General features: G+C 39.6%; 1 protein-coding gene across 8 annotated transcripts in view; it reads left to right on the top strand.

Moving 5' to 3' along the window:
• Positions 1-15,992, top strand: part of PPP1R13B (protein phosphatase 1 regulatory subunit 13B) — a 106,989-nt gene that overhangs the window by 2,222 nt on the left and 88,775 nt on the right. For 4 of the 8 annotated variants that reach the window (XM_054027443.1, XM_054027441.1, XM_054027438.1 and 1 more), the window contains exon 1: positions 14,221-14,442. The exons of 1 other annotated variant lie outside the window; for it this stretch is intronic. In XM_054027443.1, the coding sequence (XP_053883418.1) occupies positions 14,317-14,442 (126 nt within the window). In that variant the 5' untranslated portion in view covers positions 14,221-14,316. Of the gene's footprint in view, positions 1-2,741; positions 2,841-14,219; positions 14,443-15,992 lie in introns of those variants that run through there. 3 more of the 8 variants (XM_054027440.1, XM_054027437.1, XM_054027442.1) reach the window with 3 other exon arrangements.

Genomic DNA, 15,992 nt, shown 5'->3' with positions numbered 1-15,992 from the left:
GATATTGTGCAGTTTTAGAGAGGAGGAAAAAAGACTGGTAATTTTATCAGCTTTTATGCTTCAAAAATAGTAACATGTAAACTAAAGGTCATGGCAGTCTCTGATTAAATATACTTGTTTGTCATTGCCTGTTAGCATACGATTTTTGGACTAGTTGACATTTTCTCCTTCAGAAGTGCAGTGTTTGCATTCTTTTATAATCTTTTTAGGCCATTTGATTAGTCTCCATGTTTTGTATTCACTCCAGGTTAGTTTTAAATATTGCAGTTGCTTGTGGTAGTCTTGAGGTAATTCTAATTATGTTTCTGAAAATTAATTTTTGTATTGTCTTTTAATACAACAAATTACCTTACAACAGCTATATCTGTTTTGAAAACTAGAAGTTGCTAAATCCAGATTCTGAAATATTAGATTTGTTTTCCTTTCTGAAGAATTGAGTGAATCCTGTGCTAATGAAATTAATAATTTAAAATCTGTCATAATGTAGACACACATGTATACTTGGATAACTTTTTGAGAGTGCACCTCAATCCTGATCTAGCACATCCTGGTCAGTCTACTTCTGGACCTCTAGAAAAATGTCACAAATACCAAATTCTGTCTGTATAGTGATCTAGTTTTGTGAGCAGATGATCTGGGGGACTGGAATGGACCAGACTGACTTTCACTTGTGACCCAAAATAAGTTTTGAGCCCAGATTTTTCAGGAGTGGAAGGTTAGTGCCTAACTTATTGTATTAGATAGCTCCTAGACATCAAATTAATGAAAGCTTTCTCCTTCATGAAATAGCTTTTGAATAATTAGCGAACAAAAACATGTTTGCAAGAAGATACATTTTACATATTAACAGAACTACCCTGTGTGGTTAACATCTGCTTATCCAGTATTTGTTTTAACAAGCTAAATTGAGAAGTTTCAAAAGAAATAATAATTTAATCTGTATCGGACTGTTCTGTTGACTTGGTGATCAGATATCCAGGAATTGAACAGTAAACTAGACAGCTAATTAGTTGAAACTGGATTTCATCCTTAATTCCTAAATGTCTCAACTTGATGGGGAAGCATAATTCCTTTCTACCTTCCCTCCATGCTTCCCTCCCTCCCACCCCCCCAAAAAAGGAAGATGGAGGATAATATCTCCAGAAAGAGGCTTTACCAATAAGGATCTTCTTGCCATTTGTACACCTTTTCTCTCCCCTTCTAAACTCTTTTTTTTTTCTTACTCTGCCACATCTTGGTAGAATACAAGAGTAACTGTTCAGTTGGTGCTGCCTGTGGTCCTGCATGGTTGAATTTCCCTGTAGTAATGGTGCAGAGTGGATTGATTTAAATCAAGGCGTTTTTAAATGATTTAAATTAGCAAGTAAAAATCCTTGATTATAAATCTGTTATAATCAACTTTTACATCATACTTCAGTTATTTCCTAAAGAGAGGTGCATTCCCAATGGTTGATCTAACCGTTAGAGGAAGTTGATTTTACAGCTAAATAGAGCCTTTACACTGGATTTGGAATATCTTTTTGCTCCATAGGAGGGTCTGCTATAACTGTATATATTTACTTATGCAATTATGTAGCTTAATATTTCCAGGTTCTAATTAATTGTACATTTTAGAAAATGGTGAATGCTATATTGCTTATTTACTAGATAATTTTTTGCTTGTGATGTGTCAAGCGGCATTAGGATGGTAACTGGAACTTAACTAAACACAACATATAAAATTTATTTTATTAAATAAACCCCTTAATATAGTGCATGGTCAGTTGTGCCATATTTATAAAGCTTGACCTCGGGTGAGGTATTTTCCTCTGCTGTCTTTAACTCAAAGTTTTTGATGGGCTCCTTGATTCAGCATATTTATTTTTTTTATTTATCTTTTGAGAGATTATAATTTTAGGCCTTGACATATTTTGTATCAGTTCAGATTTAAATTTATTTTTTCTCTTAAAAAAATAAACCTTAGTATAATTCAAATAAAACTTTAATCCACCCTACTAACACAAAATGGACAGAATGCCATGCAATCTGTCAGTTTTGCTCAGCTTGGAAATATTATTCAGGAGCAAAAATGGTAAACTTTTGGGTCTCCAGCTAGAAATGTGTGATTAAATGCAAAAATTCTAGGATTCTGCACACTGTAGTCCCCATCCCAAAGTACTTCGTAAAAAATGGACATACATATGTCCTGATTACAGTTGAGATCACTGACCTACTTTCACCAAAAAAGTAAGAACATCTTTTTATTTGTCTAATTCGATCTTAGAGGTAAGGCAAAATGTACAAAACCAGTAACTATCTGATACCTTTTCATCATCTAAGTTAATGTGGCTCTTTACAGGTTAAAATAGCCATCATGCACGCTGACTTCCAAAAGTGCTGTGCATATTCCTGTAGATGCAATAGCATTGACAATAACCAGTTTTGAGGAGGCTACCTTTCTTTTCCATCGCCCCTTCTGCTCCAACAGCAACTGTGTAATTCTTAGCCTATCATTACATAGGAACTCAGGTTTGCCCACTCTCTGGGGTGGGAGTTGTTTTATTACTGGTGGTGACATAAAACTGAAGGTTTGTGGGGTTGGAGGGAGTTAACTGGGGAAGACCTCTTAGAGGGGATATGCAATTAGAGTACATCTCCTTGGATGATAGCCTCAAAGTGACATGACCTTGCAGATTACTACCAGCCCTTTGCCTTTTCCACTCACCAGTGTCTACAAGGTGAAGGAGGAGGAAGAGCACTTTCTTTCCTACACAAGAAGAGATGCAGTTGAACAGGAACTGCTACAGTAGAGTGCTGCTACAGACCTAAAATATTCCTCCAATATACCATTTGATTTCTAGGTAATTCTTGGTCAGTTCTCACCTCCACATCCTATACAGGGATGTTATTTCAACCCTATGGCTTGGGAATGAATACTTGTGGTCTGTGCATCTTCAGTAGAATGACAGGGAAGAAAGATATTGTATAAGAAGTTGTGATGCATGGGGTACATTGAGACGAACATTAGATTTTTTTTTTTTTCTCTCCTCCCCCCCCCCCCCCCCATCTTCCTCAAGTAACTCTTAGTTTGTTCTGTGGAACTTTTCTTTTTGTCCTAGGTGTTGACTTTTGTCTTGGATAGGTTGGCCTGCTGACAGCCAGGTAGTTTTGTGGTCTGGAAGGCTTCAGATGTCTGTGTCTGGATAGAATCGTATGGTGGCTAGGATCTTTGGATCTAAAGTTAAGGTGCCTTTTTAATTTTTTGTCTTGTTTTAGTTTTTTGCGAGGGCTAATCAGTTATTTAGGGTTTGTTATTTTGTTCCTTTGTGTTTTGCAACTTAGTATGGTAATACTTGAAATTATATACCTTTTGGAAAATGCGTGGTGGCTAAGTATATATAATCTGTTCATAATATGAAGTTTGTCAGTAGCAATCTGGAACCCTAATGGGAGGTGGGGGTGTGTTGGTGGCTTTTTTTTTTTAAATATAACTGAACTCTTTAAACAAAATTTCCCAAAAGAGCCTCCTTCTATATTAAGTACCTGCAGGATTTTGTATAAAGTTGGTTTTCAGATGAATGCTGAGATGTTTACTCAATAGTTTGCACCTTTATGACACTTAATTTTTTTAAATTTATATTTTCCAAAAAGTCTAATGTGGGCATGGCTTGACCCTAATTTAAATAAGAATAATATACACTTGATTTAGGCTTCCTCTTATTCAGAGAGGTCAACTCTTCTGTATTCTAATCAGTCTAGAGCAGGGGTAGGCAACCTTTCAGAAGTGGTGTGCCAAGTCTTCATTTATTCAAGGTTTCGCGTGCCGGTAATACATTAACGTTTTTTTAGAAGGGGTCTCTAAGTGTATATAATATAACTAAACCTTGTTTACTTTATATACAACAATAGTTTTCAAAATGTTTAAGAAGCTTAATTTAAAATTAAATTAAAATGCTGATCTTATGCTGCCAGCCTGCTCAGCCCACTGGGTGGGGGGCTCAGGGCAGAGGTGTGTGGTGTGTGTACGGGACTCGAGGTCAGGGCAAAGGGCTGGGGTGTGTGTGTGGGGGGTGTAGGGCAGAAGGCTGGGGTGCTCAGCTCATGGGGGTGCTCATGGCAGGGGGCTGGGAGGGATATTGCCTGTTCCACCTCCTTCCCCCAGGCCCATCCCTGCGCTCGGCTCTGCTCCTCTGGGTGGAGATGGGGGGCCAGAATGCACCACGTTGTGCGAAGAAGCAGGGGAGGAGGGAAGCTTGGCTGCCGCAGGATCAAGCTTCTGCCTCCTGCCCCCACAGGGGAGAGCGGTGGGGAGGGGGACTGAGTGGGGCGGGGGACCCACTCTCCCCTGCGGGGGCAGGAGGCAGAAGCTTGATCCTGCGGCAGCCAAGCTTCCCTCCTCCCCTGCTTCTTCGCACAACGTGGTGCATTCTCGCCCCTCCTCCTCCTCTCAGTGGGCAGCAGCGTGCCACTCAGAATCGGCTCATGTGCCATGTTTGGCATGCATGCCGTAGGTTGCCAATCCCTGGTCTAGAGGTACATATGTCAATTTGACATTCTTAAATTCAGTTTCAGTTTGAATGCTTGGAATTGACAGTACTGCATTCATCCTGACTTATGCCTATTCTTGTTGCTCTTCCCTATCCTCTTGGTTTCACTATGGGTATGTTTACACTGCAAAAAAGACCTGAGTCAGCAAGTCCAAGATCTGGCCTACACTATAGTTAGGTTGACATAAAGCAGCTTAACTATATCAATGTACACACTACAGCCTTGCTCCTGCCAATGTAAGTGCCCTAATACAGACATAGGGCTTGTGTTGGTGTAGATAGGGCACCGTGTTACTTACATCAGCTATTGGCTGTCTTCTCAACTTCATGGCTACACTGGAGCTGTGAAATTGACAAGAAAGCCTGACACCAGGTCTCTGCTCCAAGCCAGGCTGCCACCCAGGCTCCTAGCTTGGGCTTCTCCATAGGCTCCCTACTGCCCCTCCCCCTCCCTCCCCCCCAGGATCCCAGCTCTCTGTTCCCAGCCTGGCCTCTGAGACGTAGCTCAAGCCAGCAATGGGGGTGGTGAGTCAGTTGACCCAAGCTTTGAGACTTGTGTGTGTGGACATAGTGTTCTTTAAACTAGCTCTTACTTTTATTTCCAGCTCTTAAGAGCTTATTACTTAAACTTTGTTGTGCCATTCAGTTGGGCAACAGACTGCTATGTGTGAGGGGATGGTAACTTTGAACTAGGAGAGAGGTGTCCATCCATCTGTGTCCCTATTGGTCTACTGATTCCTGTCCCTAATGTTGTCTACTTTAAGATAATATTTCATCAGTTTGCATTCTGAAGATTACATTTACAAATGAAGCCTTCATTTTTAACAATCTTAAATTTTCTGCGTACTTTTTTTTACAAAAAGTATGGGGAGACCTTTAAACACACATTCTTTAAAAACAGAAGTCACCATAAATAGACCTCAGTGTAATCCTGTCCAGCCACACTTGAGGTTCTGAAATGATTTACTTCAGAAGCACTGTTAGGAAACAGGCTATAGAAAATTAACTTGTTGATGTTACTTGGCTCAATCATTTTCTTTTTGAGCTGGGTAAATAAAGCAATGGTGTCAGTACATGAAGACTAGGTTTTGCAGATTTCAGTTAAAACCTGGGATATTGCCAGAATTTTGTAGGGATAGGGTTAGTGGGCATAATTTGAATTTTAATCTTGATGTTAATTAAAATTAAATGAGGTGTTTTTAGGTTTCTTGATTTCTTATTCAATTTCATAATATGTGAAGCACCTAGATTTGTAATACTGTTGAGAAGATGAAGACCAATATATAAAGGTTTATTCATGTATCTTTGAACACATGAATAAACTGGTTGCAAGCAGCTAAATTATAATCCTTCAAGAATAAGGGAGAAATGTAACCAAAATCTTTAAGGGGTTGACTGCGGGCAGGGGGGAAACATTGTTTTGGTAACCTGGGACTACACTTGAAGTCTTTGGAAGAGTGGCAGTGATGATGGGTTGACTCGGGATCTGGCAAAGATGTGTGGTGGGTAGCATGGGAAATTAGCGTCTGACTTATGTGGTTATGATGCATATGAATTTAACCAGTAATACTGTGCTTCATGACCACTTGCATCTGGAGTGGTCCAATCCACATGTTGATTTGTTTATACCATAGAGCACCAAGATCCACTTGCTGGCAACCATCATTCACATACCCAAGAGGATAACAATTAGTTTGTGGATGCTTCAAATCTTTAGTCTTAAAGTAGTAAAATATGAAAGCATAATGTTTATAACTCCTTCAGGTACCAATTAGTATTCAGATAGATAACTTTCTGTCAACTAGGATAAACAGTGAGAGAAGTAGTTAATTTTTATATTGTATTTAAAAATGACAAGTCACTGGAACCAATAACAGGGAAATAAGTGAAGCTTGATCTTTATTTGTCTTATGAAGGCATTTAAAAACACCTCCTTCTCTATGGTTACCAGTACTTGTTTTTTATTTCACAGGCTGTTTAGTATGTTAACTAGCATGGGGCTCAAAACTAACTGGATTGTGTATATTTGAAGATTGATTACATAAGATACTTTGGCATTCACTGTATCTTGTAATATTGTCTAAAGAAAGCATCTCTGCATGCAGCTCTGAATATCTCAGCATGTCTGCAGTAATTTTTTCCAAATACTACTTTTTTGGTCCACAATTGTAAGTTTTGGGGAAGATGTTTGAATCCTGTTCTTTGGAGTGTGAAAGATCTGTAGTGGGAGACCTACTCTGTGCTCTTCAATCATGTAAGCATCAATTTAATTATTTTAGAGCCACACCCATAGACTAGTTGGTAAAACAGACACCATCTCACTTGACATGACAGCATGTTCTATTATTTGTGTTAGCTGTTTTCTAATTTTTTTTTTTAATGCTGCAGCTTGCCTGCTTTATTCTGCACCTTACCACTTTTCTTCTATCTTGAAAGAAGGGAAGAATTTTGGGCCAGATCCATGGCTCCTCCTTTGACAAAAAGGGACCTGGAAGCTGCCCTGTGAGGGCAGATGGAGAATCGGTCAGCATTGGGGAATTCTTGGTTGGCATAGAGCCAGCCAAACTAGCTATGTGTCTGCCTTTCCTAGTGTAGGCCAAGTGTGACTTGTGATTTTGATGTTTTCCAGCAAATGCTACAATTTTTACACTGGCTACAACAGCACCTTAAACTATAGCAGCCCTAAAATGATCTAATATAGGCTGGAGCCTAGAGAGAGGTAAGGGATTGACTGTGTACACAAATTTGAGGTCTGTTATTTCTCACCTTTATTTATACACTTTTTTTTTTTTTTTTTTGCTGTTAACAAGCATGTTACCTCTGGAGAGACAAATCCACAGTTTGAGAACTGCAAAACTAAGTCTAGAAGATACCATCAGAGATGCTGAGCACAGAGTCCCATTGGGTAGATAGAAAGATTAACTTACAGAAGCCTGTGGAACACCATAAGATTGGGTCCTTAGTCCATGAACTATTGGAACTCATTTACAAAACTTTTCTTAAACATTACATGACTATATTGTCTAATAGTATAGAATTGGAATTTATAATTCCTATTCTATGATGAGATATTTGAGCTATAATTTTAATTAAGATTGTTTTTTCTTAAAGCATATTATCAAAAACATCTGATTTTAAATCAAAAACCAATTATATAATCTTCCTTTTTTTTTTTTTTTTATTCACCCTGCAATCATGTCCCTTCTCTACCTCTTCTTTAGCCAAGCTTTTTTGCAGTTTCCCCTCATAGGATAGGCCCACTATTCTCTGATCATCCTAGTAGCTCTTCTCTGTGCTTGTTCCAGCTTAAATTCATCTTTCTTGAACATGAATAACTAGAATTATGCACAGTATTCCAAATGAAGATCTTCAAGACGATAGCATTAATATTACTTTATTGCTACTGGAAATGCCTTGCCTTATACAGGATCGCATTTGCCTTCACAGCTGCATTACATTGATGGCTGTAGTCCTCCTATGACTCACCCATACACCCAAGTTTCTCCTCCTTTGGCACTTCCAGCTGATGAGCCCCTAGCTTGTAACAGAAATTCTTTAGACCTTGAGTGCATGAACTTGCACTTTGTACTATTGAATTTCATCCCATTTCTGTCACTCTAATCTTCAAGGTAATCCAGATCTTCTTGTATAATATTCTGATCCTCCTCTGTACCATCCTCCTCTCCCAACTTTATATCATCGGCAAACTACTACTTTTTATGCCAAGGTCAATAACAAAAATATTGAATAAGATTGGTCCCAAGACTGATCCTTGAGGAACTCCACTAGTAACCTCTGCAGTCAGATAATTTACCTTGCGGCTCAACCTGTTGCCTTCTCCCCTTATGATGCTTGCACTGATCTCCATCTTCCCTAATTTGACTAATTTTCCATGTGGTAGAGAGTCAAATGCTTTACTGAAGTCCTAATAGATTATAGCTACTGCACTTCCCTTACCTAAAACTCAAAGAAGGAAATCTGGTTAGTCTGGCAGGATCTTTCTTTGGTGAACTCACGTTGCGTTGCATTACATCCCCTCTGCCATTTACCCTCTAATTTAATTGTTCTTGCCTTCACAATTTGCTCTAAAACCTTGCATGGTACTGAGATCAGATTAACAGGTCTGTAACTGTCCAGATCATATTTTCTCTCCCCCCCCTCCCCACCCCCTTTTTTTAATAAAAGTATGATGTTCTCCAGTTATATGGTACTACCCCTGGCTAGACAGATGTATTAAAAATCCTAGCTACTGGACTAGCAATCTTATGTTCCAGTTCTTTCAGCATTCTGGGATGGAAATTATCTGGGACACTCCCTCTCTTTCCTCCTCCCGGGGGGGGGGGGGGGGGGGGGGGGGCATTTGAGTTCCTTAACACATCTGAAGCAGAAAAGCTTGAGTTTTGTTTTAATTTTCCATTTCTAGCTGTACTGCCTTCATGCGCAAGTTCCATATTCTTGTTACTGAAATCTGAGGCAAAGTATTCATTTAGTTTTTGGGCCATACATAGATTATCTTTAATCTCCTTTCCATCCACACTGCATAGCAGCCCAACTTTATCCTTCTGTATTCTTTTTATTTATATAACTAAAACCTTTTTTAACTTGGCAAAAGCTAATTTGGCTTGGCTTTTTAAATTCCTCATTTTGTTCCTACATTTTCTAACCTTCACAATGTACCTTTCTTTGCTGATCAGTCCCTTTTTTCCATTCCCTATAGACTCTTGGCTTATTCCTAATAACCTTTTGGGGATGGTTATTAATCCAGTTGGGTCTGGAGCCTTTCTTGGGATGCAAATTTCAGGGGTGTGTGTGTGTGTGTGTGTGTTTCATTTAAAGAAATTCTAAGCCTCCTCATTTAAGTGTTTGAACTCTTCAGTCCAAATGACTACTTTAACTAATTCCCTTAATTTCCAAACATCTACCCTTTTAAAATAAAAACCCATAGCTGATGACCTGGTTTTGATTATCCTTCTATTTAATTCAAACTGAATCAACTCACAATCTCTCATTCCAAGTTATTTCCTATGACCAGCCTCTTCAATGGTATCCTCACTACTTACTAAAACCAAGTCTAAAATTTTATCACCTCTTGTTGGTTCAGTGTCGATTGATGAAGAAACCTGTCACCTAGTAAATCCAAGAATAATTGGGCCCTACTAGTATTAATAGCATTTACTCTCCCTGATTCCTGCCCCCTGAATCTAGCCTGGTGCTGCCTGTGATCCCTGGTCTCTAACTTCAGCCTGACTCTTGCTTATGGGACCTGGCTGTTGCATACCTGGGCCCAGCTGTGATGGTTAGGTGAGACTGACTATGCCCCAGTCCCTTACAGAGCTTGGTTTTTAAGTGTTAAGTTTGAGCTGACCATTTGACATCCACAAGGAGATGGCAGAGAGACTGGCTGAGTTTGGACAAAACAAGAGGTCTAGAGAGCGCACTCTAGGAATCCTCAACATAGAGACTGTAGTTGAATTTGTGTTTGTGGATGAGATTAGGTGTAGAGGGAGAAGAGAATGGATCTGAGGACAAAGGCTCGTAGGAGGAGAAGCAGGAGGAGACAGTTATGGATGCCAAGAGTGGATGTGATTTCAAGAGGAGCAGCATGGTCAACTGTGTCAAAGTGGCTGATCAAGGAGGATGAGGATGGAGTACCAATTCTGGGATTTGGCTACAAACTGGTCATTAGAGATGTGGCAAGAGCGGTTTCAGTTGAGTGCAATAAGTGTAAGACATTCAGTAGGGTCTAGGATGGAATTGTAGAAGTCCAGACAGTAATTGTAAACCTCACATTCAGTGACTTTAGAGGTGAAAGGGAGATGGGTGGTAGTTGGAGAGGCAGGTGGAGTTGAGAGTGGGTTTTTAAGGTGGAAGAGCCTAAAGTATATTTGTATTCTGATGTGAAAAGTGGTGGGAGGGGAGAAGTTAAGGAGAAGAGTAAGGGTGCAGAGGAGAGTGGGCACAAGGCAGATTAGGATATGGAATTGAATCACTGGGGACCTATTGAGGGGTTAGTGGAAGAAAGCAGATGAACTCTTGCATCTGTGATTGGGGTGGGGGAATGAAAGGCAAGCTGAGGGGAGGAGGGAGGTCACATTTTGTCAATTTCTATTGAAATAAATCATTGATTCTAATCAGAGAGAAGTTGAGGCAGGAAGGGGGGAAGATTTGAGAAGTGAGTCAAATGTGGCTGGGATTGTGGGGCCTGGGATTCAGTTACATTGGAGAAGTTTTTTAGCTAAAAAGGTGGCAGAACTAAAAGAGGAAAGTATGAATTTGTAATGGAGGAAATCAGGCTGGCCACAGGATTTCTATCTGAGACCTCCCACAGTAGGAGTGGGGGAGCCCAGGGATGGGCAAGCTAGATCTTATGATGGGGGAGTGAGGCAAAGGAGTCAAGGGTATAAGAGTGGAGAGACTAAACAACCGTCTTCATGGAAGAAAGTTTTTTTTTTTTTTTTTTTTTTTTAAAGAAAAGTAGGCAGTCTGCAATACAAAGAGGACAATCTGAAACACTAATCCTGCAAACTGTAAGCATGTTATGCATATGTTCATATGAGTAAATCTGTACAAGAGTTAGCAGGATGAGATGCAAAAAGATGAGGTGAAGGAAATGGAGTCAAGGTGAGTTTTGGGGGGGCAGAGGGGACGGGTTATAAAAACAAACAAGTTAGCTAGGTAGTACTACACAGGTCTTATTGTTTTTGAACTGCCGCTATTTTGAAGTTAATTTTTAATCCTTGCCTATTGCCAGTGTATTTGTGTTGCATACTTTCAGTAGTTATTTTTAGCCCCTGACTATTAAACGTTGCCTGTTTGTATTAATTTATCTCGATAATGCTTGACTCATTTTAGCCAATGACCATTTAAAATTTCATTTTAATACTTTAACTGTTTCCTTTATTCCCATCCATCCCTCTTGGTTTCAGTAGAACTCTGAGGGGATTATAAAGTTCTATCTGTTTAAAATGCCTTGACAGGATTAGGGCCCACATTTGTATTTCTCAGTGATTTATGTAATTTTGATTATGGAACAAGCAGAGACTGTCCTGTCCTTGCAGTTATCCATCCCAATGTTTTGCTCACTAAGGACTTTATTTCACAAGACAGCTATTTCAGACTCTCATGAGCCTCCTGAACCTTGCATCTATCTGGCTTGTATCTAATTCAGAGTTGAAATCCCCAAACCTATTGCTGTAGTGTGTGTTCTCCTCTCCTCCTTTAAAACAAAGTCAGAATCCGACCCTCTGGAGAAAGAGGAGAAATTCTTTTTGCATTAATTTTTTTTATCTACCCTGATACCTCTCTATAGTAGGATCTTATTGATGACTTCAACAAATTAGCCAGTCAGGGAGCTCTTTTTAACTAGCCTCTTCATCTGCTGTCTAGGGTCTAATATTGTTACTAGGTAAGTGGTGTGTGTGGTGTGTGGTTTTTTTTTTTTATTTAAATTTTTTTAGACCTTTACAAGTGACTTGGGCCAAGAGCTCTGATTCAGAGGCCATACAACTATGGGTCAGGGTTTTGGGAAAGAGTGGAAGAGACTGCTCTTGATTACTGCATTACTTAACCCAATGGTTCTCAAACTTATTTCATCACTTCCCCCCTTCTTATGTTTGTAGTTGTTTATGCCCCCCTCCCCCAAGTACATATGGCCACCTGACTTGGAAGGCCAGGCACCCAGCTCTGAAGGCTGTGCTGTGCCAGCAGTTCCACAGAAATAAGGATGGTAATATGACAAGTGATGGATTGGTGGGGGATGGGAAGAGGTGAGCCTAAGCCTGGGCTGCCTTCCTGTGAGGGGAGGGGAAGAGAGGAGGGGGTGCAGCAAAGGGAAAGGCACACCTAGTCTCCAGCTGTCTACTTTATCCCTGCTGCCTGGTTGTGCATGGCCCTTCTGCAGGAGCCCCAGCTACCAAAAAAAACCTCATGCCTCCCTTGACACATTCCTGCACCTTCCAAAGGCATGCCCCATAGTTTAAGAATTGCTGATCTTACCCACTAGATACAGGTGCTATTAATCCTTCTGATGTCAATTTGTTTTTAGTTCATGGCTTTCTTTAAAAGAACACTGAAGAGTGGCTGACAGACTTGGAATTAGACCTACCAGTGTACTGTATGTGTGTACGCACCAAGTCTACATCACAAGGTTTTGTGAGCAGAACTATGTTGGTGAGGGATGTGATAAAGCCACAAGCCACCTAGCCAACATAGTTATGCTGGCAAAACTCCCAGTGTAAATGCAGCTATGCAAACAGTAACTCTGTTATCCATAAGTAATATAGTTCAGAGATGTGATGTTACTGTACTGGCAGGAAAAACTCCTTTTTGTGGGGATATGCAGCATCTACATTTGTAATGTAGACAAGGTCTCTAGCCACAATATCTCTTAGAGAAGGTTTCTTAAATTCAGTATGCTCCCTGTTTCCAAGAATGGAGCAAGTATGTGTAGTGTAGGGATAGCACAGTGTCCCCTATTTAACATAAATTGTTTTTCTTCAATCTTCTTTACTGGTAACTAAATTTGCTATCTGACAGTCCTGGGTTTTGAGATTTCCCACTCCAAAAAAAGTTCTTTTGACTTTTATTTATTGTTTCCATTTTTAGAAAATGGAAACCATTTTTATAGCAAGTTAGATGGTTCCATTGTCCCTCAAAGGAGGTCTGTGGTGATCCTCCCAACTTCCTTTTTTTTTTTTTTTTTTTTTTTTAATAGACCTGTGTCACCCATGAAGGCATTCTGAGGCGTGAGGGAGACTGCTAGGATCAGCAATACCTCCCCCCTTCCCAGCCCCCATGCTCTTCTACTCCCCGCCCCCCCCCCCCCAAAAAAAAAAAAAAAAACCAACCACACTTCAGGAGCTACTGGTGATGTGTAGCTCAGCATGTTCGAGGGTTGTGATATGTATGATCCACTGGTGGCTCCTATTTTTGCTTGTGGGGATACTTGGTCATAGCCTCTTCTCTTCTCTTCTGTCTTTAACTAGGCTCTCTGAGTGTGAGAACAAAAGGAATGGAGGGGCTGGAAAATGTGCTGTAGCTCTTCTGATGCCTATAGGGAGCTGCAGCTGGGTTCATAGGTCTCCTGCAGCTGTGGATCCTGTGTGCTAGAGAAGAGGGTCTGTTGAGGAGTGGGATGGTGATCAACTCTCTGGCATCTGAGGTACAGAAGCAGCAATAAACACAGCTTACCAGTCATTGTGCAGTAGCTGTTTGACCCTACATTCAACAGAAGGCAGCTTTCTGCCAAGAAATGGACCGGGCTGGAAGGTGTGGGTGGGTGTGGGTCAAACAGACTGGTGGTTCATTCTGAACTACTTTGTTAGCATATTTGAATATTTACATTAGAGCATTTCTTAATGTTCTTTAGGGTAACTTAGCCACCTTTTAACAAAAAAATATTAGTGCATTTCTAAGAACGATGGAAAGAACCTTGTTTGTAAATGATTTAATGTAAATACTTAATCTTTGCCATTTGTTATAATCCCAAGCAAAGATGAATATTACACAATGTTAAGGATAGTAGAACTCGCCTAGTGCAAGTTTACCTAATTAGGTGAAACTTGATCCTCCATATCTTGTTCCTGTCACAGCCCTGGCCTGTCTTGTTTCATTAGAACATCTTATCACTGCTTCTCATTACTACTTGTATTCATATGCCAGTAGACCAAAGGGACATCCATTTAAGTAGTTTCTCACTGTAGCAGCTGGTGCATAGAAACTATTTTAGACTTCAGCTACATCACCTATTTATATACTCTTTATTTTATGTTCACTATTTACTGCTTTGCACATGAAGAATATTTTAAGAATGGTTATTCAAAGTATTATAAACAAGTCAAAGGAGAAATCTTGGCTACCGGAAAAGATTGGACTGATGCCTGAAAATAAGAAAATGGACAAAGTAATTCAAAAAAAGGTGGGATTGTATTGTTATAGTATTTGCTCTGAAATGAAACTTTGTAAAACGTGGTTACAAATTAAAGATAACCATGAAATGTTATGATGGTTCAAAGCTAATAAGTGGGTGAGTGGTTTCCCCCCCCCCACTTGATATTTAGGAGGTTACATTTATTGCCTGGTAACACCCCTCATATATGAATTGCCTAAAAATAGCAGTTCTATGACTTCACTTTGAAGTAAAAATACAGTTCGCCAAATTTAAGTGCTCAGAACAAAACAGATGTTTGTTTTTTATTTTTATTCTGCTTTCAACTAAAATTTAGCTACAGTATTTTTGTAATGCTCTAGGAGAGTTATCCAGTGGCTAGCAACTTTCACCCCAGGAGTATGAGAAGGAAGGGTCTGTCTTCAGACAGTCCCTTGACCTCTTAAGAGATCTTTGTTTTCTTTTTTTTTTTTTTAAATAATTCTCAAGCCAGTAAACAATAGATCAAGGGCTTGCCACAGTCTTAAAACAGACCACCAAACAAACCACTTGTTAATTTTTTTAACACAAAGTTTCTAAGCTGTCTGCTGTCTTTCATAAAGGATGTTGTCAGTTACTCCTTATGTCAGTGTTTGAAAATAAAGAAAGGTCTAGAATGCCTATGTCTACTTGCAGCAGGGTCTGTATTTATACATTTTAAAGTTGCTTGCTTGGGGCATGTAACAAGATGTAAGTGTTCAAATACAACAAAGTAGCCCTGAAGGTATGGTACCTTTTTATAAAAATTACTTTGCGTATAACTTTTTCTTGGGGGGTCAGAGTACCTTACAAATAAGGAGGGAGACATTAAATATATTAGTAGCATTGCATATCTTGTCAGACAACTATATGCCATACAACTTAATTTCCTGAGTCACAGTACATGGTCAGTCACTTCTGGAAATTAGTGGGAGTTGTGTGAACTTTCAGTGATCATTCACAAGGCCAGATATGGGACTGTAGCAAACAGCACTTCATTCTCCCACACATTGTACCTCAAACTACAGAAGAGGGTAAGAAGTCTGTTTAAATGATGCTATTCATGCAAACTTTGTTTTTCTGAAAGGCAGTTTTCAAAAATTAGTTGCCTCCGTTCTCCCCCTTCCGCCCTGCTGTGTGGTGGTAAAATCCTACCCAAAATGAGTGGTCATTCAAAGCTAACTACAGTATTGAAGATCCCAAACATTCAAAAATCATGAGTTAGGCCTTTTTTTAAAAAAGTATATTAATTTGGGGTTCTTAAGTGGCTTAAAATCATAAAAACAAAACAAAAAAAACCCATACAATTTGTGGCTTCTTGTTGTTGTCTTCCAGCTTCTTGAGTCTTTAGTGTTCACTGTGATAGCTAGAAATTTGCTTTATCTAAAAGGAAAGCTGAGATTCTCATGCAGTCAAATGATTACTGAAGTTGTGGCTTTAAGTAAATTAACAAATCTTGTGTAACTCATGAACCAGTGATCTATCCTCATCCTCCTTAAACCTTCAGCTGTCTTCAGTGTCAACCATGCTCTTCCTGGAATCTTGTCCATTCTTGGCTTTCA

Source organism: Malaclemys terrapin, chromosome 4 (genome assembly GCF_027887155.1).
Source record: "Malaclemys terrapin pileata isolate rMalTer1 chromosome 4, rMalTer1.hap1, whole genome shotgun sequence".
In the NCBI taxonomy this organism is placed as follows: Eukaryota; Metazoa; Chordata; order Testudines; family Emydidae; genus Malaclemys; species Malaclemys terrapin.
The sequence above is the reverse complement of the archived record's forward strand: the minus strand, read 5'-3'. Positions and strand labels throughout refer to the sequence as shown.